Here is a 27,353-nt window from a genome sequence, read left to right as displayed (position 1 = left end):
AGGTAGCTTCAGACCTCAGAGGAGGAGCTGGGAACTATTCAGTGTCCTGCCCACGAGCCCTGGTCACGCAGAGCCCCATCCTGTGAGTTCACTAAGGCCCAGAGCTAAGTGTTCAGCATGGAGGTCCCTGTTGGCTCCCTTTCTAAACCACAGGCTTCCAGCAGCCCTGCAGCTGCCCGTGCTGAGCCATCTTCTCCTCGTTCTTAATCCCTGCAGCTCTACGTCTTCTCCTCTGTCAGCAAAATGGGACTAGAAGCCACCATAGGTGAGTAACATGAGACTTTGTTACTAATTCTCTCATGTGTGTCTGTCCATATGACCTCGTGAAAGCCAATCTAGAGGCATTAAACTGAGGTGACTGAGCAGTGTGGCCCCATGGCCCTCTTGGGGAGAGGCCAGGCTCCAGTTCCTGGACATGGACCTGAACAGTTGCACATACGTGTGACAGTGTGGACACACTGGTCCAGCAGTGCTCTCTCTGCTCTGGGTGTCAAGAGGAGGAGCTGCTCAAGGGAGCCTGTTCAGCCTGGGGGTGGGGCCTTAGCCACAGCCCTGGAAGCCATGTGTAGAGCCGAGAGCCAGCCTTGGAGACTGGACGGAGTAGGGGAAGGTCCCATCGCAAGTAACCAGAAAGCACTCTGCCCATGAACGTGGGGTTTCCTTTGGACCCAGAGTCTCTTCAGGAAAATGAGCTTGTGCCATTGAAGTGAGGGGCCACGTAGTTCAGCATCCCTGTCTGTGGTGAAGAGAAGCAGTCTCCTGTGTGGCTGAGAAGGCTGTGGCATAGACCCGGCAGACAGGGCACAGGCCTGACCTTGGTCTACCCAAGCTCTTACCCCTCCCAGTACCTTCATCAGCGGCAACTGTCCATGAAGATCGGGGGAACTTGAGTCTTAGGTCCTCTGAACAGGGGGGACTCTGAGGCTCTGGGGAAGCGTGGCAACACATCCCCAGGCACGGGTGCAGGATCCGTTTGTACTGCGCCCTGGAGATTGCCCGGGCGGAGGGGGGGGTGGGGGGGGAAGGGGCCCCTGCCCTCACCAGGGGACTGCTGGGCCAGGCAGGCTCTGTTCTGAGCCCCCTCTGTTTTCCACAGCCATGCTGCTCCTCAGTGGGGCGCTAGTCAGCGGGCCCTATGCGCTGATCACCACCGCCGTCTCCGCAGACCTGGTGAGTCACCGCTGCCCGCCACTACTCAGGGCCAACACTGCCTCGGTGGGCAAAACTTCATTCACAGTTGTGCCTAGATAGCTTGCGTCTTGAGAGCTTTCTAGCGCTGCCTCTTGTCCCCCTCTCTCAGGGTTCTTCCTCCCATGAGGGGTTTAAATCCTGTCCCTGAGTGGCCCACAGAGAGTGCCCAGCGAAGAGGCCCAGGAGTGGAGCTTTGACCCTCTCTCCACCTCTCTGCACCCTGTGTCTTCTGTCCCAGCAGCAGGCTGGCCCTGCCTGGGCCCGGTCTTATGGGTGTTTCTGAATCAGCACGTAGGAAGCTTATCCCTTGGGTGGGCATGAGTGTGCAGACTCAGCTAAGTAACCGTGAAATACTCTGGAAGGATCCATACCAGACTGAACAAAATGGTTACCACACAAGGGGAAGAAGCAGAGGAAGGATTTTAACTGCATTTTTTAGACTGAATAAGAGAGTCACAAATAACTAAGCATACTCAGTTGGGTATGGTGAAGGGTTTCTCTCGTTCAAGCCCTTGAAGCTTTGCTCAGGGTGGGTAGGGTGTAGACTTCCTAAGGAGTGTTCTATGTGATGGGCACATGTATCAGGAGCGAGTTTATTTCTCACTCCTTCTCCGCGTGTGTTTCTCATCCTTTTCCTCCACTCTCCCAGGGGACTCACAACAGCCTGAAAGGGAACTCCCACGCCTTGTCCACCGTGACGGCCATCATCGACGGCACTGGGTCTGTAGGTACGCAGAGAACATCCTCTCCCTCCCCGAGACCCGCGTGGGGGAAGGAGGGAAGCCCTTGCTCCTAACTGGCGGGGACCCAAGGCTCTGATGCCAGCATCAGGACCGACTGCTCCTGGATGTCCAGGGGAGTCGGCCGTGGAGGCTGTAGCACATGACTTCAGAGGAGACAGCTGTGGGTGGCTGGATCTGTTTCCTCGGTGGGCGCGAGTGTACCGTCGGGTTCTAACTTGACCCAGCGGTTGGCAGACTTAGGCTCTGTCGTCACTGTCTCTCCAGGAAGGACAGGATCTTGTTTCGATTTATATTATGGGAAAGCACACGATTCCGGCACACCCACCTCGCTGAGGTCTCTGAAGAGACACGTTAGCACATTCTGGTGTGACAAAAGGTGGCAGTGTGTTCGACTCATCCCTGTGTTAGTCAGTTTTGCGTGACTGTGTCAAAATACCACAGATGATCAGCTTCAATAGAGGGAAGGATTGTGTTGGCTCACCGTCTAAAGATTGTATTCCTTGGCCAGTTGGCCCATTGTTTGTGCCTGTGGGAAGGAAAGCAGCATTATGGTTACACCGTACCACTCCCCCTCATGGCAGAGAGAGAGGAGGGGTGGGCATACACTCAGTGCCCCAGCTTCCTCTCACTAGCCTGTGCCCTGAATGTACCACCAACTCTTAGCAGCACCAGAGGCTGGTGACCAAGTCTTTATATCACGTGGCCCCTTTGGGAGCATTGCAGATCCTAACTGGTCCTGTTCAGGGCACAGAAAGCTAGGATCAGGTAAAACACCAAGCCTGGAGCTCCCAAGAGCCTTCTCCTTTGGACCATACCCCTGCCAAGTACACCCTGAGCCTATGGGGGGCAGAGACCCTTCGCTGCCCTACTGTAGGTGGGAGTTAAGGCTCCCGCCTAGGTGGCATCAGCACTGAGCTGCACTGACTTTGGTCCAAGGCAGCTGTAGTCACAGGCAAGGACTCAGAGGTCTCCTGCTTAGGAGGCGGGGCTTCTCAGACGTGGTTCCCCCGGGATCAGGACCGTGGCAGAGAGGTTCATCAGGGTTGGACTGCCAGCCTGAGTTACAGGAACTTCATCTCTGTTCTGTTCCCCCACTGCCACTTCCAGGGCTTCTTCCTGTGAGAGTTTGGTTTGTTCTGTGAGGCATGCGGGAGGTCACTGTTGTCAACAAAGCTAGGCTTTGGCTTAACCTGTCACCAAGATCAGACCCAGCTAGTCCTCGGCTTTGGTACCTTCATTTTGCTGGATCTGGAGGTGATACAGGTGTCTCGGGTGGCATGTGTGGTTGCTCGTCTGATGCCTTTCAGGCCCCCTCTTGGCCCCTGCAGTGAGCTTGTCTGGGACATGGGGGAGGGTGGACTGGGTTGCTGTGCCTGGTGATGGGTCTCAGAAGCAGCGCAACCCTTCCTGTGAGAATTGGTCCACCATTCTCCCAGTTCACCCAGCCCAAGAGAGACTTCACACAACTTTAGATACAGGCCTGCCCCCAAGTCTCCCCTCCTCACTCTGTCCCACAGAAGTCTGCTGTTCCCAGGACACCATGCTTAAAGCTAACATGGAGTCCTGTCAGCAGCCTGGGCACTACAGCAAAGCAGAGGATCAGAGGAGAAAGAAAAATCAGGAAGGAGGTGGAAAAACCACTTCTCTTGACGTTCACCTCAAATACTAGGCTAAGTGGAGAGAGGCTGCCTGGGCGAAGAGATGAACCTCGCCACCACACGCTGGGCCGCGGAGGAGGAATGCACCATGTTCAAAAAACAGAAGGGCAGCAGGCCAGTGAGCCTTCTCCACCCTCCGCATCGTGTGCTGCCTCTCCTCAAAGCCCGTGCCCACCTGGGCTTCTACGGCATTGCCACTGAAATTCGATGGGCTGAACTTCTGGACCCCAGCCCCCCATGCTTCCTTGCTTGCTCAAGAGCACAGGGACGCAGTAGCCAGTCACCATGGAAACAGCATGAACACTGGTCCTCCACCGAGTCCCAGCTTTGTCTCTCTCATACACGCTTCCCACAAGACGAAGCAAGAGAAGGCTCGAGGGATGGCACGCCACTTTAGCAGAAGCATTACATGGGAAGTGTTTGCCCCAAGTGCTTGTCAAGTGTTCGTGCCCATTAGTCAGTGCAGGTGTAGACAAAGTCACGGCTTAACCCATCCCAAACCAGCCAGCACCTTCTCCCATGCTGGGAGCGCTTTATGGCTCATGTATGTACGGAGTCCCGAGTGACACCACAGTGGGACCCAAGGCTGTCCTCATGAGGTGTGTACAGAACAGTCACATAGTGTCATGGGTATTTTCAAGGTCTTATTTTAGCAAAGTAATATGTAATGTAGCCCCAGGGGCTAGATAGTCTAAGAGCTCTTATGACACAATGTGACAGGCCCCGGCTCTGCCTGCCCAGGCCTTCTTCTCCCAGCTGTTGCTGGTCTCACTGTTTGTGTTAACTTCCTGCACTTATCAGTCTAGACCCGACCCCCCCCCCCCCCGCATCACACTGGCTCGGCCAAGAAGTCAGCCCTGTGGGTCCTCAGACCTGGCATCCCCTCCCTGACCTAACTGTCCCTGTTGGCTTCTTGTTTGTTTCTGTCCCGATTGTCCCTGCCCTGACGCCACCACCTTCTTAATCCCTCTCTTACTGCCATGTTCAAACACTTACCAGCCTGGTGACGGGCCACGCAGCTGCCCTCCAAGCCACATAGACTGCTTCCTCTCCGTCTCCCACACTGCCTCCTCCTCCCCTCTTACATCAAAGCCCTGTTGGCTAGATTCTTGGTCTCTGCTTCTCTGTGGGTGGGACGTCAGTAGCTTTCTAAGACTCCTGGAGCTGGCCAGGCTATGGTGTTGGGGGTCCATCTTCACTTAACACCAGGTCTCCTCCAGAACCCCAGTGTCTCTCAGGTTCCATCGCTGGCAGCAGACTCAGCTGTCACTCTCTTCTGCTCTCCACGCTGACCTGGCTTTCTTGCTCTGGATCTTCAGGTTACCATCTTATCCACCCTCCACCCACCATGCTGCCCCTGGCAGGCTTCCATGTAGAAGCAGGTCCTGCATCTTGGGGGATGGGCACCGTTGTTTCTTTGCTGAGTTTGGCTACCCTTTTCTCTCGTGTTTTCTGGAAAACATCAGTGAAGCATCAGGTTTCCAGATTGTTCCTTCTTGCTTCTTTCTCTCTACGTTTGTCCTTCCTGCCTCTCCTGTTCTCTCTCAGGTGCCCTTGACTTTATCTTTCAATCTTTGTATTCTTATTTTAGCTGTCATATTTTCAACACTCGTTATTTTTTTTTTTACAATGCCCTTTTAGTGCCGCAGACACTGTGTTAGGTGAGAATTCATTGCTGATAACTGATCTCCAGCTACAAAAATGAGAATTGTGTAAGATTCCAGTTAGTTTTCCACGTTCACTTGGACAGTATTACCCATGCCTGGGATTTTCTTTTCTCTTTTGGATGGGGTGGGGGTGGTTCAAGACAGGATTTCTCTGTGTCACAGCTCTAGCTGTCCTGAAGCTAGCTCTTGTAGACCAGGCTGGCCTTGAACTCACAGAGATCCTCCTGCCTCTGCCTCCTGAGTGCTGGGATATGAGGTGTGAGCCACCACTGCCCAGCTAAGGATTTTCTTCTGGCTTAACTGTCCCTGGGTTTCCTTCCTCACAATTTGGATGTGTTCGCAGCTGGGTCTTCCTTAGCTATGGGTCCTCTAAGCTGCTCCCTTGTATCTTGGTATTTAAGAATAAACCACTAAACTAGTGTGGTCATGGAGTCCTTTCTCTTGGAGAGCACCCCTGGCTTTTCACAGATCAGCCTAGAATCTGCAGGAATCTTCCCGTCCAGAAGGTGCTCAGTGCTGGTGTTCTGGCCATCTCTGGAGCATGGGTCACTGCTTGGAAGCTGGTCTTTACGCTGGGTCCCTGTTCTCCATACCCTTCCTGGTGTCTGCTGTCCCCAGAGGTTAAGATACTGCTCTTTTGTGGGATGCTACTGAGATGCTGATGAGAAGGGACCTGGATTCTGGGGTAGTGGAGGGAACAGATGATGGCCCTTTGCCTGCTGCAACCGCTCCCCCGTGTCAGCTTCTTGGCCAGCCTAGCTGTGGGGAGAAGTCCCCAGGTTGTACCCATTGTTGTCTTTTAAAAACAAAAGCAAAACACAACAAAAATGTGTTTTCCTCTCATCTGCCCTCGACTTTGTGGATTTACAGTTTTTGAAATCTCAGCTGTGGTCCACTCCGTGATCTTGGGGGAGTGCAGAGTAAACTCACATGAGGAGCTGGCGTTTGCCCGACCCTTTGCTGAGACGTGGAAAAGGTCTATCAGATAGCCTCCCAGGTCACAGAGTAATGTGTGTGCTCACACACCCTGGGCTAGCCTCAGGTGCTACACTGCAGACAGTAGCCCAAAGGCCATCCCCCAAGCTCCTTAGGGCGCAGCTGCTGGATAAGCCCTCTTCATGTCAGGTTCACCCACCCTCTGTGAGGGGAATACCAGACCCTGCAGCAAATGTTCTTCTGCAGATGGCTTTTGTTTGTATAGCTTTCAAAGTTTATTTAACGTAATTTTAGACTTGAAAAAAAAACCCACAAATATAATGCAAAAAGAGTTCACAGGATCTGAGTTTTCTTGATCCCACGCCTCATTTCACACATGCATGCACACACACACACTTTGCACACTGCCCTCTGCAAATAACTGGTCAGCAGCCCCTTCAAATACGGGGAGTTTCTTGACTTGTGGTGATCAAAATCAGTTGGTTGACATCAGCAGGGTCTGAGTCCTGTGTTTCTGACACATTTATTCAGTGACATTTTCTGAGCATGAGGGTGTCTGCAGTTGTATGTTGGGTTCAGGCTTCTTTCCATAAGTCCATGTACTTATTGTTTGGTTTGTTTCTTTGAGGCAAGGTCTCTATGTAGTCCTAGCACCCACTATCTCATCAGGCTAGCCTTGAACTCACAGAAATCCTCCTGCCTCTTCCTCCTGAGTGTGCCACCACACTGAGCTCATTTATAATGATGGCATGTCAGACAGAGTGGACATTTCAGACATCAATACCTACTTTTAGAATGGGTTCCAGAAGATGTTTATGGCAGTTGCTCCCTCCTCAGCACTGAGTCTGTCTCCCCTTTTGTTAGCCTTCCTTAACCAGCCTCCGTGTGCCTTATTTCAGGAGCAGCTTTGGGCCCCCTCCTGGCGGGGCTCATCTCCCCTTCCGGGTGGAGCAACGTGTTCTACATGCTGATGTTTGCAGATGCCTGTGCCTTACTGGTGAGTCACTTTGCTTCTAACCCATGTACCTTCAGTTAGCCCTGGGGCGGAGTGTCTTCCCGTGGACTCCTGCAGTCCCTAGCAATGAATGCCATGCTGCCTTCACTGAGCACACATGGACTGAGCCTTTTTCTGTCTCCAGTGGGCAGTGAGTCAGAAGCAGGGGAGGCTGGTCTTTGTAGGCTGTTGAGAGTCAAAGGCGAGGAGATCCTTGACTTTGGTTCTGTCTGGCTCGTGGCAGGTCACTGAGCCTCTCTGTGCTTGCAACATTCACATTTTAAAAGCTTTATTTATTATTGTATGTGTACGTGCATATGAATGAGTACATACATGTGCAGAGTTTGTGTATGGGTGCAGAGGCCAGAAGAGGGCATCAGACCCCCTGAAGCTCAAGTTACAGATGGTCGTGAGCCCCCTGATGTAGGTGCTTGGGACCAAACCCAGGTCCTCTGGGAGAGCAGCCAAGGCTCCTAACCACTTAACCTTCTCTCCAGCTCTCGCGCCCACATTATAAAATGGTGTGATGATAGTGATGGCGGGCCTGTTGGGGGGGCGCTAAAGCAGATGGTGACAGAGAGAACCCCACCTACTCTGCCCGCTGTGTCAGTCACTATGGCAAACACCAGACAGTCAGGGTGAAAGGTTCAGTTTGGCCCACAGCTTTGGGTATTTCAGTCCAGGAACAAAACAGAGAAACAGGAAGGAGTTGGGACCATAGTCCCTTCAGAGCCTGCCCAATAACCTACAGACCTCCCATAATTCCAGCACTCAGAAAGCATACAACTGCCACAAATTTGAGGCTAGCCCTAGTTGTATAATAACTTCCATCCCTAACCTTGACTGCAGAATGAGACCTGTCTTGAAGAAGAGCCAGAAATGATGGGGATGTAGCTCAGCTGGTAGAGTGCTTGCCTAGTGTACACAAAGCCTCGGGTTTAATCCACAGCACTATATTAAACTGGGAGTGGTGATGTACCCCTGTAATCTCAGCACTGCACATCTGTAATCCCAGCCCTGCACCCCAGCACTGCACACCTGTAATCCCAGCACTGTACCCCCTGTAACCCCAGCACTACATACCTGTAACCCCAGCACTGTACCCCTTGTAGCCCCAGCACTGCATACCTGTAGCCTCAGCACTGCACATCTGTAATCTCAGCATTGCACCCCAGCACTGCACACCTGTAACCTGTAATCCCAGCACTTGAGAGGCAGAGGCAGTAGACTCAGAAGGTCAAGGTCATCCTGACTATGTAAGACTGAGGATATGGCTTAGTAGAGAGAGCTTTGCTCTACACCCTGCCCAGCATGGCACTGAAAACTGTTAGGCTGCCTGAGAGGATTCCTCGAATTACACATACACAAATAAATGCCCTAAAGCTCGGGTAGGCCCTTCCTCTTTCCAGTGTTTTTGTTTTGTTTTGTTTTGTTTCCTTAAAATAAGCCAGTTTTACCCCCCTCCCAGTCAGGGGTCGAGGGCTCAGGGACCTGAGCTCACCTCCTCAGGGATGCTAGGGGACCACATTCCTGCTGCCTGGGTAGTGGAACAGTCAGGCTTGTGACCGTTAGTCTCCTGTTCAGCTCATGCCACTCAGGCCCCCATCATCTTGAAGGCAGATGCTGGGAGTGGGCAGTCCCCTTCCTCTTGGTCACTGCCCCTTTCGTAGGCATCTCCCCTTCATTTTCTGTCTTGTTTCCATTGAGCATCTTGTGGTTGGCTCGGTTTTGAAATCTGTGCTGCAATCCAGGTTTGGGGCAAGCATCTGAATTATTATCCCGAGGACCTAGTAAAAGGCAGCCTTCACCTCAGGCCAGATGGCGGCATGGTCTCTGCTCTGATGACAGTGTCTCCATGAGGCATGAGCCTGTGGGTGCTTCAGAGGAACCATACAGTCCAGCAAACCTCAAAAGGCCACACCTGCCCTCTGCTTCTGTCCTCACACGGTGAGAATGTCTTTTCTCTGTTTTGGGTGCAGTTCCTGATACGCCTCATCCACAAGGAACTGAGTTGTCCCAGGCCGACTGCAGGAATCCAGGCTCCGTAAGTCCACTGTGGCCTCTTTGGAGTTAAGGCAACTCCAGGCAGCCTGACAGGAAGGAAAGAGCTAACCACTTGTCCCGGTTTGGGCACACATTGTCACTGTCCTTCCTTGTCTAATAAGTGCCTCCGTGTGGGTGTGATTCCGTGAATGTCTCCTCAGACTCCCGGTGAGAGGGCTGTGAGGAAATTGCCTTCTTGGTGGCATTTGCTGAGCTGTGGCTTCACAGCCACAAGAGTTTCTCCAGGGAGTTTCTTCCCCCTTCCTCCTCGCTCCCTGCCACCAAGAAGCCGTGGGAAGGGCACGTCGTTGGCCCACCAGTTAGCAAGGCATCTCAGGAAGGGTACAGGGCTGTCCCTGCTTAGGGTCTGTGCATTTTGTGTGTGCTTGGCGTCTGCTGTGTGGCCCTCTGTCACCATATCCTTTGCATTTAGGCTGAAGGAACATTGACCACGAGCCCTCTGGAGTGCCTGGACCCATCTTACACACACTGTCCTTGGAAAAGCTGAAATGAAGGATCCTGTCCTAAGAAGGAAAATTCACCTTTGCACATGCCCCCTGGGAGCGACTCACAAGCCACCCTGGGACTTGCTGGATAGACAGACATGGAGCTCAGAATGACAGTGGGGAGCCTGCCTGGGCTGTGTCCCACTGCCTTAATGGGCCGAGGTCCAATGGCCCAGCCAGCCCCAGCCTGACAGGTGCACGATGCCCGCTAACCACTGAACTCTAGCCTGCATGGTGACAGGCAGGACTGGGCTGCGGCACCCAGACGGCCCACCCCTCTCAGGTACCTAGTGCAGAATGTTATATAGCCTGTGAGCCCAGGTCATCCTGCTCTCCTGCTTCCCAAATGTGCGGGATGAAATGACAGAACGCCACAATGTCCCATCCACGAACCAACAGCCGCAGAATAGCAGGAGAGCGCCCGGTCATGGATAGAAACTGAGATGGAGTCCCCCACCCCCAGCAGTTACAAAGACCCATTCTCAGAACCAACCAGGAAACCGTTCCTGTCAAGAAGTAAACGACTGTGAAGCAATAAGCCCCAGCAGGAAGGGGCACGAGGAAGGCCAGTCCCAAAGCACAGACCGGCATGTGCTGCCATCCCCTGCAGGATGGAGAGAGCAGAGGCTGGGGAGGGGACTTCATTGGGTACCAGGAGCAATGGGTCCCACCCATCCCTCTTACCCTAGACACCTGGGCTGTGTCTAGACCCACAGGGATTATTTATTTTAAATGTATAATGTGTTATATAGATTTTAAGAGATATAAATGGGATTTTGTTATTTATTAAGACAAACTATGATTGTTCCGTGGCCATTTGTCGTCTTGATTGTATGTATCTGCTCTTTGAAATAAATTTTTATTTAAAAAAATAAAACCAAGTACAACATAAATGATTATTTCCAGCCAAATCTCCTTTCTGCTAACAAAAGCCTCCAGACAGTCCATGTCGCTCCGGATTTCTTAGGACTGGAGACTGTATCAGTTATTTTACATGTTGCTGGGGCACAATACCTGACCAAGAACACTTCTAGGAAAGGAAGGATTCTTTCAGCTCCTGTGGCAGGGAAGGCATGCCTGCGGGAGCTTGAGGCAGCTGGATACATTGCATTGGCAATTGGCAAGCATTTGGCTCATGCCCAAATGGCCTCTCCTTTATAGATAGATGAGATGAGATGGCAGACCGTGAAATGGTGCTGCCCACATTTAAGTGGATCTTCCTACTCCAGTTAACCCAATCTAGAATATTCTTCAGTGACATGCCCAGAGGCTCGTGTCCTTGGTGACTCTAGAGTCTGTCAGGTTAAAAATATTAACCATTACAAGGACATTTTTGCTGACTTTTGTGACGGGCTCCCTATCAGAGTGTACCCCAGCTCCACACAGAAACCCCAGTAAACACCAGCTCTGGATCTTTGGTAAGTTGTGGAATATAATGAATATCCCAGCACTTGTCCTTGACGGTGAAATGGCACTCGGTGAGGGTCACACATCCAGACTCTAAAAGAAGCACTTGGCCGTTCAGTCCTCAGGACCTGCAGTGGCCCAAGTTCCCATGATGCTTGTTCTCAGAGGAGGGTGGGTGCTATGCTTTAGGCCCATTCTGCTGAGGTATCCATAGCAACAGGCCATGACACAACACAGGACCTCTGGAAGAGCAGTCAGCGTTCTTAACCTCTGAGCCATCTCTCCAGCCTCCTTTATTTACTTATTATATATACAATATTCTGTCTGCAGACCAGAAGAGGGCACCAGACCTCGTTACAAATGATTTAGAGCCACCATGTGGTTGCTGGGAATTGAACTCAGGACCTTTGGAAGAACAGGCAATGCTCTTAACCGCTGAGCCGTCTCTCCAGCCCTTGTTGGTTTATTTTTAATGTTATTTCCACATGTGTAATTTTTTTTTCCGCAAATGAAATCTCTACAAACATTGACTTGTTAGTTTCTTACACACAGAGGTTGCCAGCCCTGCTAGTGATACAGGGAATATAGGGGTCCCTTTTGAGGTTAGTCTTGTTAATAAAAGAACTTAAGGATGGATTCAAATGTTAGCACTCGGGTATTGTTATTGGAGGTTAAAGGAAAAGCCGCAAGGCACACAAGCTGTAGAACCTCAGCCCCTGCCCAGCAGAGAGAAGGGAAAAGCCATGCCTTAACCTAGCAGAAAGGGCAGACACATAGCAGGGAGAGAAACATTAGAGAAAGACCAAGGAAGCCCAAACTGTTGGGGGAATAGAGAACTCAGTGTTAGGAAAGTACTAGAAAAGAGATAGAAGAAAGGAAAAGGAAAAACAGGCAAACTGATCACAAACACACACGGCTGTGGTCTGTAAGCTGCTGTACTGGGAGCAGTCACACACAAACACACACACACACACACACACACACACACATGGTTGTGGTCTGTAAGCTGCTGTAGTGTCTCATTAAAGGGCTAATTATTCTGCCCACCCTTTCAGCATGGCTTAAGGTGAACCTGCCGCCTTTGTAGGGATAGTCTTGAAGTCAAAATGACTGAACCAGCCCAGCCAGGATGCTCAGCTCCGCCCAGGCTGGAGGTTCTGTTCTTGTGGAGCTTTTTCTCTTCCAACACTGGCCTCGTTTCCATCTCCTGGCAACTCTCTATTGCTCAAAGCTTCTCAGCTGGGGCTGGGGCTTCTCTTTGTGCCCACCTCCTGTCTTCATGACAGCATTTGGTCCGTCTTGTAGCTCTGTGCATCCTGTCACAGTCGCTGTGAGTTCATTTGTACAGCTTCCCTGCTGTGAGATTTTTATTTTCAGTGCAACCCTGTGTAACCCTGGCAATCCCGGAACTCTCTCTCACTCTCTGTAGATAGACTGGCCTTGAACTCAGAGATCTGCCTGCCTCAGCCTCCTGAGTGCTGGGATTAAAGGTGTGCACCATCACCACCCAGAGGAGATTTTTTTTTTTAAATAAGCAAACTCTTTTATAAACCCACCGTTCTCTGTCTATAGAAGGGGCCTCTGAGGACCCCCATGAGGACTCCCATGGGGCAGCGGCAGTCCCAACCCATAGCTGCCAGGCACTCAGTGTGGGAAGCCTCAAGGGGTGATGGTTCCACTCCTAGCTCAATGAACCAAAGCACTGGAAGAAAATCTTGCATGGCCCGTGAGGGAAAGCTGTCCCACATCCCTTCACCTTCCAGGCTGCGCCCTGCAGATGGGTACCTTGAGAGACCACCTGAAAACGTGCACACATCGCTGCTTTTCAGAGCGGTTTAGCAGGAACTCAATTCATGAATGAAGAAGACTTTGTCACGACTTTGAAGGGGAAAGTGTACAGTTTCAGTCTCAAAAATCGTCTTCTTCTCATCCAGCAGCAGCTGAGATCACTGGAATCTGAAAATAGCGGCTGAGACCCACGCTGCATTTACATGGAAATGTGCTGGCCTGTGACTCCCACTCGGTTCTGTAGACAGCCCCTGCAGGGCGGGACTGCAGGCAGACACAGGGCAGTCAGGGAGCCTGGGCCAGGGGAAAAGAGCCATTTATCAACATCTCCTGTCCCTTGGCCCTGAGCCAAAGGTTGTCAGTGGGCTTTTCTGTGTGAGCGTCGGATTGTCCACAGCAAGGACCACAGCCAGCCCTCCAGACACCAGCCTGTAACTCTAGTCAGAACAGAGCTATGGGTGTAGCCTAGTTGGTAGAGTGCTTGCCTAGCATCCATGAGGCCCTCGGTTGGATCCCCAGCCCCCCTTAAACAAGGTGGTATATACCTATAATCTCAGCATTCTGGAGGTAGACAGACGGTCATCTGGGCTACAAAATGAATTCAAGGACAGCCTGGGCTAAATGACAAAAAAAAAAAAGTCTAGCAAAATAAGTTCCAAAAAAATGAAAGCTTAGTGTCGTGCATGTGTGTGTCTTTGTCTCTGTGTCTGTGTGTTTGTGTGTGCCTGTGTGTGTTTCTGTGTGTGTCTTTGTCTCTTGTGTATGTGTGTTTGTGTGTGCCTGTGTGTGTGTTTCTGTGTGTGTCTTTGTCTCTGTGTCTGTGTGTTTGTGTGTGCCTGTGTGTGTGTTTCTGTGTCTTTGTCTCTTGTGTATGTGTGTTTGTGTGTGCCTGTGTGTGTGTTTCTGTGTGTGTTTTTGTCTCTCTCTGTGTCTGTATATCTCTATGTATGTGTGCTTGTGTGTATCTGTGTGTATGTGTGTGTGTGTGTAAGGATTCCAGGGGTCTGAGCAGGTACAAGTATTTTCTACCCTGACCACATATCTCTCTGTGGGGTGCCTACCCTCCATTCTTGGGTGACAATCAAATAGTCAGTTGTCCTGGGACCCCCAGAGGACACATTTGTGGTCTTATGAAGTAGACAGTAGTTGACTTCCTGCAGTCATTCTGCTCCCAGACCCCTCCTCGCTGACTGACATTCTAAGAGAAAGGGCCTATCGGGTGCTTTTCTCCTTACTCTGGCCAAAGCAATGACAAGAAGGAAAGACTTACAAACCCAACATGGCGGCATGGTAGCAGGATCCTGAGGATGCTCATATTGTCTACAGTTAGGAAGCACAGAGGGATGAAGCTGTGGCCCATGACGTAGGGTGGGCATTTCTTCTGCAGTTAAACATTTGGAAACCCCCCTAAAGATACACACAAGGGTATATTTCTGCGGTGACTCCCAATCCAGGCAAGGTGAGAGTCCGGATTAACTAACTAACATGGGGCAAGTGACAGGAATCCTTGGGGAAATGAACAGGACCACAGCCATGCCCGTCTCCTTCTACCATGGTGACTGCTGACACTGGAGAAGGTGACTGCTCATTAAGCTAGCCCAAAACACCGAATATGAAGCAGAACCCCTGGGACCTTTGCCGCAGGAGATCCGTGAGGAAAGGCAGCTCATTTAGTCCCACTGTCAGTCTGAGGGAGACTGCGATGGTACCTTCTTACTGCAGTGTCATGATAGAAGGGGTGAGCGATCCCTCTTGAGCCTCCTTTGTTGGGGTCCTAATCTTACTCGTGAGGGCTCCTGACAGGCACCCCCAACTGCACCGTTAAACAGTAACCCAGACTAGCTCACACAGTACTTCCTCGTCACTCCGTGCAGGTGACACTCCCCTTCGTGGCAGGAGCAGAATATTGACACGCAGCATGACTAGTTCTGGCTTTACCCTAGTTTTTGGACCGGCCACAGGACCACCATTAGTCTCCTCATCTGGAGGAGGGAGTCACCAATGTCTCTCAGACTCAGGGAAAACTGCCCTTGACAGCTTCCCACACACAGGAATGCCTGTGGGTGTCTCAGTTCAGCTCGGCTCTAATGACTCCCTCGCGGCATGTAACTTTCCCAGCGCATCTTGGTACAATCTTGGATATTTTCCAAAAAACGTTACCTCCTGGAAAACTTTCGCAAACAATACCGAACAACTTTAGTGGCTCCTCAGAGTGGGTTCCGGCTGTATTTGAAGAAACTTTTTTCTTTTTTCTTTTTGGTTTTTCAAGACAGAGTTTCTCTGTGTTGTTCTGGCTATCGTGAAACTCACTCTGTAGCCCACACTGGCCTCGAACTCAGAAACCAGCCTGCCTCTGCCTCCTGAGTGCTGGTACTAAAGGCGGGCACCACCACTGCCCAGCTTGAAAACGCTCTTGCTGAAGAGCCTCTCCCTTCTCATTGTGGTGCATCCAGGGTACAAGGCATTTAAATATCTAATGATATTACACTGTGTGTAAAATGCTGAAGCCTTATTCGCAGACAGGATCTAGGTGAGAATTTATGAGAGTGTACATAACATAACAAGCCTCCCCAGTCACCTTCGTGCACAGTTCTGAAATGGAAAATCTATTCATGAGCCCTACGAAGATGGAGCTCTTGAACAGTACCTGTGACCTAACGGAGCACACAATTCTCTTAGGGCAATGCTCAGACTAGAGCTGTTGCCTTAGTGAGGTGAGCTGCAAGGAGGTGGCTGTGAGGAATCTATTTTTGCTTCTTTGTTTTGTTTTGAGACAGGGTCTCTCTGTGCAGCTGTTCTGGATTAAAGATGTGGTATATTCTGCCCAACCCCCATGAGAAGTCTTAACTCAGTCACCCGGAGGGAGTGGCTTAAGCCACAGGTCACTGAGCAAAGCGCCCGCCTGAGTGGAGGTGAGCACCGCTGTTGTGTTGTGCACCGCTGAGATGCTTGAGTCAAATAACCTTTTTCTCTGGCGCAGTTTCATGTTCTACGTGATGCAGATGAAGAACTTGACATTCATCCCAGCCCAGGAAAGATGGTAAGGCAGCCTCTGGCAAAGGGAAACGAACAGAAAGAACAGACTTCCGGAAAAAAAATGTAAACACCTGCCACACAGCGGCCGTCTCCATCTGGAAGAACAGGAGTACATCCCACATTTAAAGCATCTTCTTTTGTATTAATAGCCTAATGATCACAACTCAAGGTTAAAAATAAGAGCAATACCTACCATTAGACTTCAGACATTGACAAGCATCTGTACCGTCACCGACAGAGCATGCGTGTGCTGGGGGAATGAGGTTCTTCTAGCCAGGGCCGGCTTTTAACTGAGACTTGCCACAAACTGCTGAGTTAGAAGAGGTGACGAGCTGGAATCGAACGTGGCTCCCCATCCTCAGCCAGCGCACACTGCAATTGACAGGTGCCAAGACAAACCCACTTGTTCTTGTCACACAACCCTTGGAGTCAGTGACACCCTGAGTGCTGCTGTTGGGGGTGTATGTTTAAGGCTACCTCACCATGAACTAGGACCATACATCCCTTTTGATAATCCTGTTGGGTCCTTCACACTTTCTAACCGGGTGCTTTTTTCCCTCACTCCCTAAAGTCAAGACCACTTGGCCAGACTGTGAAGTGATCCCACAATCAGAGAGCAGAAGGCTGCCCTTGCCCTGACTCTTCTGGACAGAGACGCTCCATTGTGGCTGCTCCCTCCCTCGGGCAGGGTCTGTGCATCTCCTCTGAGTCTTGGAGTTTCTCAGGTACCATCTTTTTTTTTTAAAATTATTTATTTAACTTTATTTTATGTGCATTTGGTGTGAAGGTGTCAGATTCCCTGAAATGGGAGTTACAGACAGTTGTGAAGTGCCATGTGGGTGCTGGGTCCTCTGGGAGAGCAGCCAGTGCCCTTAACCACTGGGCCATCTTTCCAGCCCCTCATGTACCATGGAGTTGGAATTTTTCACCCAAGTCTGTCTCCGTGCTGGATGGTATCCTCCACCTGGGAGGCAAGCCATGGCTGCATAGCCTTGTTCTCAACACACTACCCACCACGTGTGACATTCCAAACATTGCTGACAGATGAGGGAATCAAAGGGGCCCTGACATGTTTGCTTTCTTCCTTCGAAAAGGCTTTGCATAGAGATCTTACTTTCAAGACAGTCATGGCAACACACCTCTTCCCTTGAAGACACAGCTTCCTTCCGCGCCCTTTTTCCTAACTGCCTGAGCTCAGAAGAGGCTACCATCCTGTCTGCTCTTAACTTCTCCCTCCCATCTCCAGGAGGGATGGGAGGGGCCTCTCAGTAGGTAATGGCTCGTGCCTCTCATTAGCCTCAATGAGGCTAATGCCATGGCTGGCTTGCCTCATCTCTCCTGAAAAACCTGGCAGTTGAATCCTGATTGTGCCTTGCATCCTGCTGGGTGCTCTGGCAATCACTGGGGTGTATGGAGCCGGCACAGGATTCCAGGACCTCACAGTCCCGTGTGGGGGCAGCGGTGTCTAGACTGCTATACCAGCGGTGAGTTGCCCCGCCCCTCAGGGCTGCTGAGCCATCTAGCGGCAGCTTGCCTGGGTCAAGGCCACTTGGCTTCTTTTCCTGCCCAGACTGAGCTTCTCACGTGAGGTCTTAAAAATAATAATCCCTGGGCTATTTTACGAGCAACTTCTGTCATCTGCATTTCCATTTTGGGACAAGCTGTCAGTCACTGCTTCCCTGACATGATTATGGCTATGCACGGGCTAATTTAGGGATGGCGGGATAAGTGACTAATAGGGAGGAGGAGCCAGTTAGCAGGCGTCTGCCTTGAGATGCTATGGAGATGGGATGACCCAGTTAGTGCTCCTCAGCCTTACGACTCTCTCTACGGAAATCTGTATCGGGGTCACCAGAAGGCCTGTATCGGGGTCATCAGGAGGCCAGATTCTCCTAATCAGGAGGAAAAGGAACTTGTCGCTCCTTAGCTGAGGGGTCTGGGGGCCCATTTCTGGGAGGTTCCACTCCTTAGCAGAAGCCTCACTCCCTCCAGCCACAAAATCTTGCCATCAGTTGGACGCTGGGTTTGCACCCTAGACGAGACTTCCTTCCACGCCACACAAGTGCTCTTGATAGCTCAGGTCCCTCCACCCTCAGAATCTGATTCTTTTGGTCAAGGACCGGCCCAGGCATCTGTATATTTTCAGACGGGATCTCACTATGCACCCCTAGCTAACCTAGAACTCACTCTATAGGCTGGGCTAATCTTAACCTTGTAGAGATCCACCTGCCTCCACTACCAAGTACTTGGGTTAAAGACTTCACCACGCCCAATATCCTGAGTGTTTTTAAAGTTCCCGGGCAGACACCTGTGGGCAGAGCCTGCTGGAAGAACTGGTCTAAGGATGCAGAGCCCAGGAAGCTGCTTCTCCTAGACCCTGTCACCCCGGTCTAGAGAACAACCCTAAAAACATCTGTGATTGAATTAAAATCTTGAATCTTTGTTGTTGTTTTTCAAGACAGGGTTTTTCTGTGTAGTCCTGGCTGTCCTGGAACTTGATCTGTAGACCAGGTTGGCCTCTGCCTCCCGAGTGTTGGGATTAAAAGGTGTGAGTCGCTACTGCCCAGCTGAACTTTTTTTTTAAATCCCTCAAATAACTTCATTTATTCTACAGGAGAACTTACTCTTTTGCCCCAAACAATGTAGTAAAATGGCCATGTTCCATAGTCATCAAGTGTAATAGTTTCCTCATTGCTATAACCAAATATCCTACAAGATACACCTTGAGAAGGGGAGGCCAAGTTATCTTGACTCCTGGTCTGAAAAGATACAGGCACTCATGATGGGGAAGGCATGGTGGCAGAAGACAGCTGGTCAGTCATGTTGTATCTGCCTGCAGTCAGGAAGCAGAGGGTGCAACAGGAAGTAGGGCTGGGTCAAACCCCCAGGACCCACCCCTAGTGATTTACTTCCTCCAGCAAGGTTCTACCTTCTAAAGGTTCCAGCCTCTCAACTTCCCAGTACAGTAAGCTGGGCACCGAGTGTTCAGAGCCTGTGAGAGACAGTTTGCATTCAAGCTGTATCATAAAGTTAGAAGGCAAAGTCTTCATAAAATATACAGTGAGCTGTGTGCCATGATCCATATCTTCTGCTACCTACCTGGTTGTCTTCTTTACATCCATGCAGTGATGAGCATGCCCACGCAGTGGTAAGCATGACCATGAAGAGGTGAGCATGTCCATGCAGTGATTAGCACATGCAGTGATTAGCACATCCATGAAGAGGTAAGTATGTCCATGCAATGGTTAGCATGACCATGAAGAGGTGAGCATGTCCATGCAGTGGTAAGCATGACCATGAAGAGGCGAGCATGTCCATGCAGTGATTAGCACATCCATGAAGAGGTAAGTATGTCCATGCAATGGTTAGCATTTCCATGCAGGATGAGCGTGACCACGCAGTGATGAACATATAGATGCTCTTTTCCTCGGGAGAGGGTTCTCCAACATGGTACTTGCTTATACAACAATAATTTAAGTTCCTCAGACTCTGCAGAAACCTGGCTCAGGGATTTACATCCCCTACAAGTCTACAGTGAGGTAAAGAACAGAGCAGCACAGCAAAGAGACTGTCATGGCTTTAGCAGCAGAAGTTCCTAAACTAACTGTGCCCCTAGAACAAACATATAGCCCTACAGTGACTGTGTTTGAAGAGAGAAAGTAACAAAAGTTAAATGGGATCCTAAGAGTGAAGCTCTTATAAGGGATTAGAGCTTTCATAAGGAAAGACAGGATAGGGCCAGGGGTGTGACCTAGCCCGAGTTGACTAGCACACATGAAATCCTGGGCTAGACCACAGCGCTGCTTAAACCAAGGATTGTATGCATCTATAATCCCAGCACTCACAAGATAGAGACTGGAGGATCAAAGTTCAAGGTCACCTTCAGGCTACACCGCAAGTTCAAGGCAATATGAGCTACATGAGACTCTGATATTACTACTACTAGGAGCAATAATAATAGTAATAATTTTTCTAAAGAGTCAATGGGACAGAGCCCTCTTTCTGTCTCTTGCTTTCCTGGGGTGAAGTTGGGACCTTAGGAGAAGGAGATGTTGTTTATGTCTCCCTCAGGGAATGAATCTTTTTGCTGTGTTTCGTTTTGTTTTCCAGACAGGGTTTCACTGTGTAGCTCTGGGCGTCCTGGAACTCACTCTGTAGACCAGGCTGGCCTTGAACTCACAGAAATCTGCCTGCCTCTGTTTCTCAAGTGCTGGGATTAAAGGCTTGCGCCACCACCGCCTGACTCCAGGGAATGAATCTTAACGTTTTCAGATCCCTCCTCCTTTTGACTTTGAGTCTTCTCTCTTTAGGGACGCTTGTCAGTTGGATTTAGGTCTTATTCAAGGGCGACATAATCTCATCCCAACATCCCTCAGTTTTAAACTGTCAATTTGACCCACAGCTTTGAATCACCTGGGAAGGACGTCTCAATGAAGTTGTCTAGATCAGATTGGCCTGTGGGCAGCAAGTCAGGGGTGGGGTAAGGGGATAGTCTGAATTTATGCGGGGAAACTAGCCTGAAAGGGGGAGGCGCCATGTGGTGGTTTGAAAGAAAAGGGACCCCAAAGAGTGTGGCACTACTAGGAGGTGTGGCTTCGTTGGTGTAGGTGTCAGCTTGTTGCAAGAAGCGTGTTCCTGTGGAGGTAGGCTTTGAGGACAGTTGATTTCCTGTTGCTTGCAAGATGCACTGACTCTCATCTACTTCTCCAGCACCATGTCTGCCTGCATGCACCATGCTCCCGCCATGTTGATAATGGACTTATCCATCTCTGAAACTGGAAGCCACCAGCTCAGTTAAATGTTTTCCTTTATAAGAGTTGCCGTGGTCATGGTGTCTCCTCACAGCAATAGAAACCCTAACTAGAATACACCATTCCCTGAGTTTGGGTCCTGGACTGTATAAGAGGTGGGAAAGTGAGCGCGCTCTTCAGTCTGCTCCCTAGTGTGGATGTCACATGACCAGCAGCTTCAAGTTCCTGTCCCCTTCACTTCCCCACAAGAATGGACTGGCGCCTGAAACTGTGAGCTGAAACAAACCTTTCTCCCCTAAGTGGCATTTTTGTCCGGGTGATTTAGCACGGCAACAGAAATGAAACTAAGATACTAACCTACTACCTCCACCTCTTTCAAGACCCTTTCTCCAAATGGCTTCACAGTCACAGGCCAGATGGACACAGGAGGCTCCAATTCAACCTGCTGGCATTGGCTGTTCTCTTCCCGCAGAGTTGGCAGTGACCCCTGGGAGAGCTGAGTCCAGATGGAAGTTTGACTTTCTCTGTGGTCCAGGGGTTTCCCCAGACACCCAGGGGCCGGCTGCGTCCACAATATGTCACTGCCCTGCCTTTTCATCCTGCCATCTGGAACCCATTTATAAACTCAGAAAGGAGACGTTTAGGCCGCTTTTAAGAGACTCAGCAGGGGCCCAGCTTAAAGGTGAAAGCTATTCAGATTACAGCACTGCCCACGCTCTTACTTAAAACCTTCTGCCTCCCTTCTTCACAGCCCCAGCTACCACGGCTTGCTGTGGGGCCCACCAAGCCCCATATGGGGTCCAGTGGGCAGGTGCACCTGTCTTCCCAGCTCCCGAAGCCTCGGGCCACAGTGACGTTCTCACGCTGTTCTAAGATGCCAAGGTGGGAAGTCTTTTCCAGAAGTCCCCACGCCAAGGAAGATGGGAGAGGCTGCCAGCGCCCCAGGACTTGCAAAAACTGAATTCATCTCCAACCCAAACTCCAACTGTGGGTGGTCACCATGGCAGAGGCTCTGAACAAGCCCTTCCCTGTGTCGCCAAGGCCCACTAACCAAATGTTCTGTGGCCTGCACCTCTGTGTTGACACCTGGGCATGGCTGTGCTGACCTAGTGGGACAGGAGGAAAAAGAGGTAGGTAATTTATCCTCTGTTTGTGTCTTGAGTTTTGTCTATTTTGTTTTGACGATGCTAGGCCTAGAACCCACCCATTCCCACAGAGGCTCAACTCCACCCTGTATATTTGAAGTGTTCTTTTACCAAATCATTTAAAGTGGTTGAGAGAACACTGGGAGAAAGAAAAATCTGGGTTACTAAAACATTCTAAAAGGTTTTCATCTACTCGCCAGCGTGGTAAGTCTGACACAGCAGAGCCAAGAAATGGCTGTTTCGTGGGCTAAGGAGAGCCAGCCCACAATAAATCATAATTAGGATCTTGGACCCGCAGCATTCAAACCTCTCCACAGTCAATTTTCGTGAAATTTTAGTCGGTCGGTCAGCCTCGGCAGACACAGTTTCCTTCCAGGAATCCTTCATAACCGACCACGCTCAAGACAAGCCGTCTCCCACGGAGACCGGACCGCAGCAGGCACATGTGCAGTTTCTCTTCGCCGTCTTCCTGGCTGAATTTAGAGCCACCTGTGAGACTGGGGCGCGGCGATGGGTGTGAGAGCTTTTCCAGGGAAAACTAGTTAAGGTGCCTCATGGAAATGGAGTGGAAAGGAGAGGGCTGGCTACTAGAGGCGTTCTCTCGCTTGCTCCGTCTCTTTCTTTCTTCTCCCTTGTCACCAGGATATGAGGTCCCCTGTGCCCTACTGTGCCCTCACACAATAAGTTAGCCCTTCATCCCCCACCCAGTTGATTCTGTCAGGTTTGGTACAAAAGGCAATATACTGCTTAACTTAACTGCCTGATGATCAGAGCCCTGGGATCTTGGCACAGGGGCAGGGAAATCTGAGCAATTTACTCACACTCAAAGGTCTCTGTGTCACGCCCTGGGGTTCCACTGTCCCTCGCTACTGCCCTGACCTCGGGACTGTTGACATTTGAGTTGGTCAGTTCTGTGTGTGTGTGTGTCTGTCTGTCTGTCCTGTGCACTGGAGCGTAAGCAGCAGCACTCCACCCAGGAGTGACAACAGGCATATCCCTGATCCCACTACACGTCCCAACGGTGCTCCATCATCATCATCTGGTCCCTCAGCCTTGGCTTAGCCACACCTTCCTGGTAACTAAGCTGCCCCTTCACTCCTTAGGTGCGTGACCAGTGGGTTTCATTTTTCCTTCTCCCGTGTGTATAAACTCTCCTCAGTCACAACCATTGCCATAGCAACGCCAGCATCTTCCCAGGGCTTCACCTTCCCCTCTCCTCCTTCCATGCTGACACTAGTAATGATCTTAGTCATTGAGATGCCACTGCACCCGTGTTTCCTCACGTCCCATTGCCCTAGCAAGGAGATCCTCCTACCCTGTTCCTATAAATGACAGCCCACCCCAGTCCACACCGAGGATGTGTTTCCTGGCCAAGGTCTTGATAGACCCTCAGTCAAGGTCCCCACAGGACACAAAGCTCAAACTAAAACCACTGAGGTGTGCTATGTGGCAAGGGCTGTGATAAAGGCATGAGCAGGAGATCTGGGCTGCTCGGAGGAGGTGTGGCCACCAGGGGTCAAGTGCAGTGGATCTGGGAACCCCTGGGTAAAAGGGACTAGAGCTTGAGTGTTTAACAAGTTCTGAAAGTCTCCAGTCACAAGCAGGAGACTATTTGGGACAGTTGCCAGAGGCAACTTCCCAAGGACTTGAACTCCACCCCATCTCTTAGCTCCCGATGGAGCTTCCCGCTGGCTGAGCCCAGTCATAGTTTGGTGTTCCTGTGTGGGTCAGTCTCGGAGTATATAGAAAAGAAAGTGGGTCTGGAGGCATCTGCGTGTGTGCTGTGTCCCCGGGGCCCATGTGGACTATCACACTGTAGTTTTTACACGGTGGAATACCCTGTCTTTATCTCTCGGTGTTTCTCTCTGCGGTAACACTCTGCCTTGTGTGAAGCTGCTCCTGGCTCTGTCTCAGGCCAGATGTCACCTCCTCAGAGGTAGTGGTCTTTACCCCTTAAAAGGATGTCTCATCAAGGAATCTCAGGCCCCTAAGACCCTAAATCTGCCCCATAGTAAGAATTCAGGGCCTGTGTGTCTGCCTATCTCTGGACTTCTGTGAGTGGAGGCACTGACATTTATCTGACACAGAGCAAACATTTTTATTTTCTCAATCATCCACATACATATATGCATCTGGGCATCCATGCAAGTATACATCCATCCATTCGTAGACACACAGATCTAAGCATCATGCATGCATCCATTCAGCATTCACATGTCACCCATCCATTCATATATTCACACCTCCATCTACCCATCTGTCCATCCACCTACCTGTCCACATATCACCCATCCACTCATATGTCATGACTCAAGCCTATACATCTAACCATCTATCCATCCACTTATCTACCTGTCCACATACCATCATCATCATCATCATCACCATCATCATCACCATCATCATCACCATCATCATCATCATCATCACCATCATCATCATCACCATCATCATCACCATCATCACCATCATCATCATCATCACCATCATCATCACCATCATCATCATCATCACCATCATCATCACCATCATCACCATCATCATCATCATCACCATCATCATCACCATCATCATCATCATCATCACCATCATCATCATCATCATCACCATCATCATCATCACCATCACCATCATCGTCGTCGTCATCATCATCATTTATGCCCAGCAATGCTTAAGTGTGCATGGGCAGCTTGTTTATGGCGGTTCTCCAGTTGTTTCTATCCTGGGAAGTTCTAGATGCTTGTATTATTGTCACGCCCAAGGTCCCGCTGTCTTTTTTTATACTGTCTGTCCAGCATTTTTTGGGCTTCTTCTTCATTTTATCCCGTGCACTCCTTCAAGCAGTGCTGTCTTCAGGTATCTGGTGCCATTCATTCTCATAACATGGCCGAAGTATCTCAAGTGCTATTGCCGGAGGCTGCTTGCTCCTTCCCAGCCACCCAGACCCGAAATAGCCATACAGAAACGGTGTTAATTAAAGCACTGGTTGTCCAATTAGCTTAAGCATATTGCTAGCTAACTCTTATATCTTAATTAACCCATCTCTATTAATCTGTGTATTGCCATGTGGTTGTGGCCTACCGGTAAGGTTCTGTTCTGTGTCCGTCTCCTGAAGCAGCTGCATGGCTTCTCTCTGACTCCACCTACTCTCTCTCTATACCTTTTCCAGCCTGTTTATATTCTGTTAAGTCATTAACCAAAAGCAGCTTCTTTGTCAAAATTACTTATCAGGGTAGGGGCATGGGACTTTTAGAAATATAAGAATGTGATGATGCATAAAAAAATAACAGGATGGAAGTCATAGAAAGTATCGGGAGGGCATTTCAGTGACTAAAATCCACCTACGTTTATTTTTCCACAACTTTTATACCCAACATGAATGGGTGGGGGGAGATAACAAAAGACTTTATTAACATGATACAAAGGATAACTCACACAGCCAATCTGAGAATCATTAGCGTTCTGTTGTCTAGGTAGTGAAGGTGTTCTAGATCACACGTTCTGAAGACCGCCCATTCCCAGGTGATCCCATAGTTACAAAGAAGAAGCAGAATATACATTTGCATATTCTGACTACCTGTCAGGATGGCCTGGAGCTATCTTAATGTCAAAAGAGCCAAGGAATCACATCCTGAGTTGGGATGTGCAACTATGCTTGTCAGTCCACAAACTCTCTGACCATCAGACAAGGAGAAAATGGGCCTGCACTTTTGGGTCTCCCTGCTTCTTTATTAACCAAAGGCAATAAAACACACTTACAGCATACAGAGGAGAATCCCACATCAGTATCCTGCTATTTACTTCCTTCTGTAGATGGACATGTTTCTTAATGTCATCGTTGTGCAGCCTGTCTCTTCACGTGTCACCTAGAATCCTCCCGAGACATGCCATCTCTAATACATTCAGCCCCTGTTCTGAGGAGCATTTCCTTGTCCAGGTTTCGGAGTTGTAAGAAGGCCACTCAAGACAAGTGTCTCATACACTTGCGATTTTGTTTTGTTGTTGTTATGTCTCTGGCTGACCAAACTTTTTCTAGTGCCTGTGCACGGAATGCAGCCCTTGCTGCACATACCCCCGTCCACATATCAACATCCATTCATATATTCACAACTCCATCTTCCCATCTGTCCATCTATCCACCCACCTACCTGTCCTCAAAGTGTATCTCCCCCTTGCTTTCAGCATCAGCATCCTTCCAAACAAGCCTATGACACAGCATCAGCCTGAAAGCCTTTATCGCCTCCCCTGGCTTCTGCTTTGCATCCAGGTTGTATGTTAAAGCACACCAAATGCTGCTGAGACAGAACTGCAGGCAGAGATAACTTTGCCTTTCTTGAAAGGCAACACAGGCCGCCTGTGCTGGTTAGGTTTTTGTCAACTAGACACATGCCAGGGTCATCTGAGAAGAGGAAGACTGAGGAAATACCTCCACTAGATTGGCCCGTGAAGAAGGCACAGCCCACTGTGGGTGGTGCCACCCCTAGGCAGGTGGTCATGAGGTACAATAAGAAAACCATAGCAAACATAGAGAGCCATGCTGTAAGCAGCATTATTCCACAGTCTCTGCTTCGGTTCCTGCCCTGGTGTCTCCGGAGGACAGACTGTGACATGGAAGTGGAAGCCAGGTTGTTTTTGGTCGTGGCGTTGATCACAGCGACAGAGAGCAAACTAGAACAGCATGGCATCTCCACTGCAAAAATAACCGACAGGGTGGAGTGGACATCTCACACGCAGGAGGCAGAGGTGCTGTGTGGTTGCAGCCATGCTTCTCACCTGCCCGTCAGTTAAAACAGGATGCAGCGCGCCTTGAAGCGTGCACCCTGATGTTTAAAAGCAAAGTGTCTGGAGCAGGCACACTGATGTCATTGAGCTTGTTTAAGAACAGCACAGTTTCTGCTTCCTAAGTAGCTTTAACAGCTATGCACCAAAACTGCAGACCCTCAGGCGGGTTGGGGAGCTATTTAAATGCACTCAAATACCCAGTGCGGTACTCCAAAGTGACAGGTCCACCATCCGCCCCAAGCAAGGCAGTTTCCCTGCTCTGCAGCGCCCGCTGCTCTTCCAGGTACCACTGTGTAGCGCGTTAGTCTCGCCGCTCAAACATCTCGACTCTAAAGTTAAGGAGCTTTTCTAAAGCAAGCCTGGCCTGTGTCCCAAATTGCTTTGTGCGTCCTCACGGATGCCAGATCTTGTGTCTTTGTCCTTTCTCATTAAAGCTGGGAAGTGAGCAGGAGGCCAGAGCCTAAGCCAGCCTGGAAAACAGCAGGCTGCTGCATTCATCGGGAGCACAGGTTGTGTGAATTTCTTCCATGTACCTAGCTACACCAACTCATTCCTCTCGTAGGCTGCTCTCAAAGAGACACACAGTGTGGCAGGACGGAAGCATGTGTTCTTACTCGAAGAAATGGGAAGAGCTGGAGATGGTGGGAAAAGCACTGATCAATGCACAGGGCTTCCGTGTTCCCACATTCACATCGTGCCCTAGAAA

The 27,353-nt window shown here is 50.1% G+C and overlaps 1 protein-coding gene across 4 annotated transcripts in view; it reads left to right on the top strand.

Moving 5' to 3' along the window:
• Slc37a1 (solute carrier family 37 member 1) overlaps window positions 1-10,631 on the top strand; it is a 64,666-nt gene extending 54,035 nt beyond the window's left edge. For all 4 annotated transcript variants that reach the window (XM_048451285.3, XM_048451288.3, XM_048451287.3 and 1 more), the window contains exons 15-20: window positions 217-265; window positions 1,097-1,170; window positions 1,841-1,919; window positions 7,095-7,192; window positions 9,169-9,233; window positions 9,666-10,631. In XM_048451285.3, the coding sequence (XP_048307242.2) occupies window positions 217-265; window positions 1,097-1,170; window positions 1,841-1,919; window positions 7,095-7,192; window positions 9,169-9,233; window positions 9,666-9,681 (381 nt within the window). In that variant the 3' untranslated portion in view covers window positions 9,682-10,631. The remainder of the gene's footprint in view (window positions 1-216; window positions 266-1,096; window positions 1,171-1,840; window positions 1,920-7,094; window positions 7,193-9,168; window positions 9,234-9,665) is intronic.
• Window positions 10,632-27,353: the final 16,722 nt, after the last annotated feature.

Source organism: Myodes glareolus, chromosome 18 (assembly GCF_982192425.1).
Source record: "Myodes glareolus chromosome 18, mMyoGla1.1, whole genome shotgun sequence".
NCBI lineage: Eukaryota > Metazoa > Chordata > Mammalia > Rodentia > Cricetidae > Myodes > Myodes glareolus.
The sequence above is the reverse complement of the archived record's forward strand: the minus strand, read 5'-3'. Positions and strand labels throughout refer to the sequence as shown.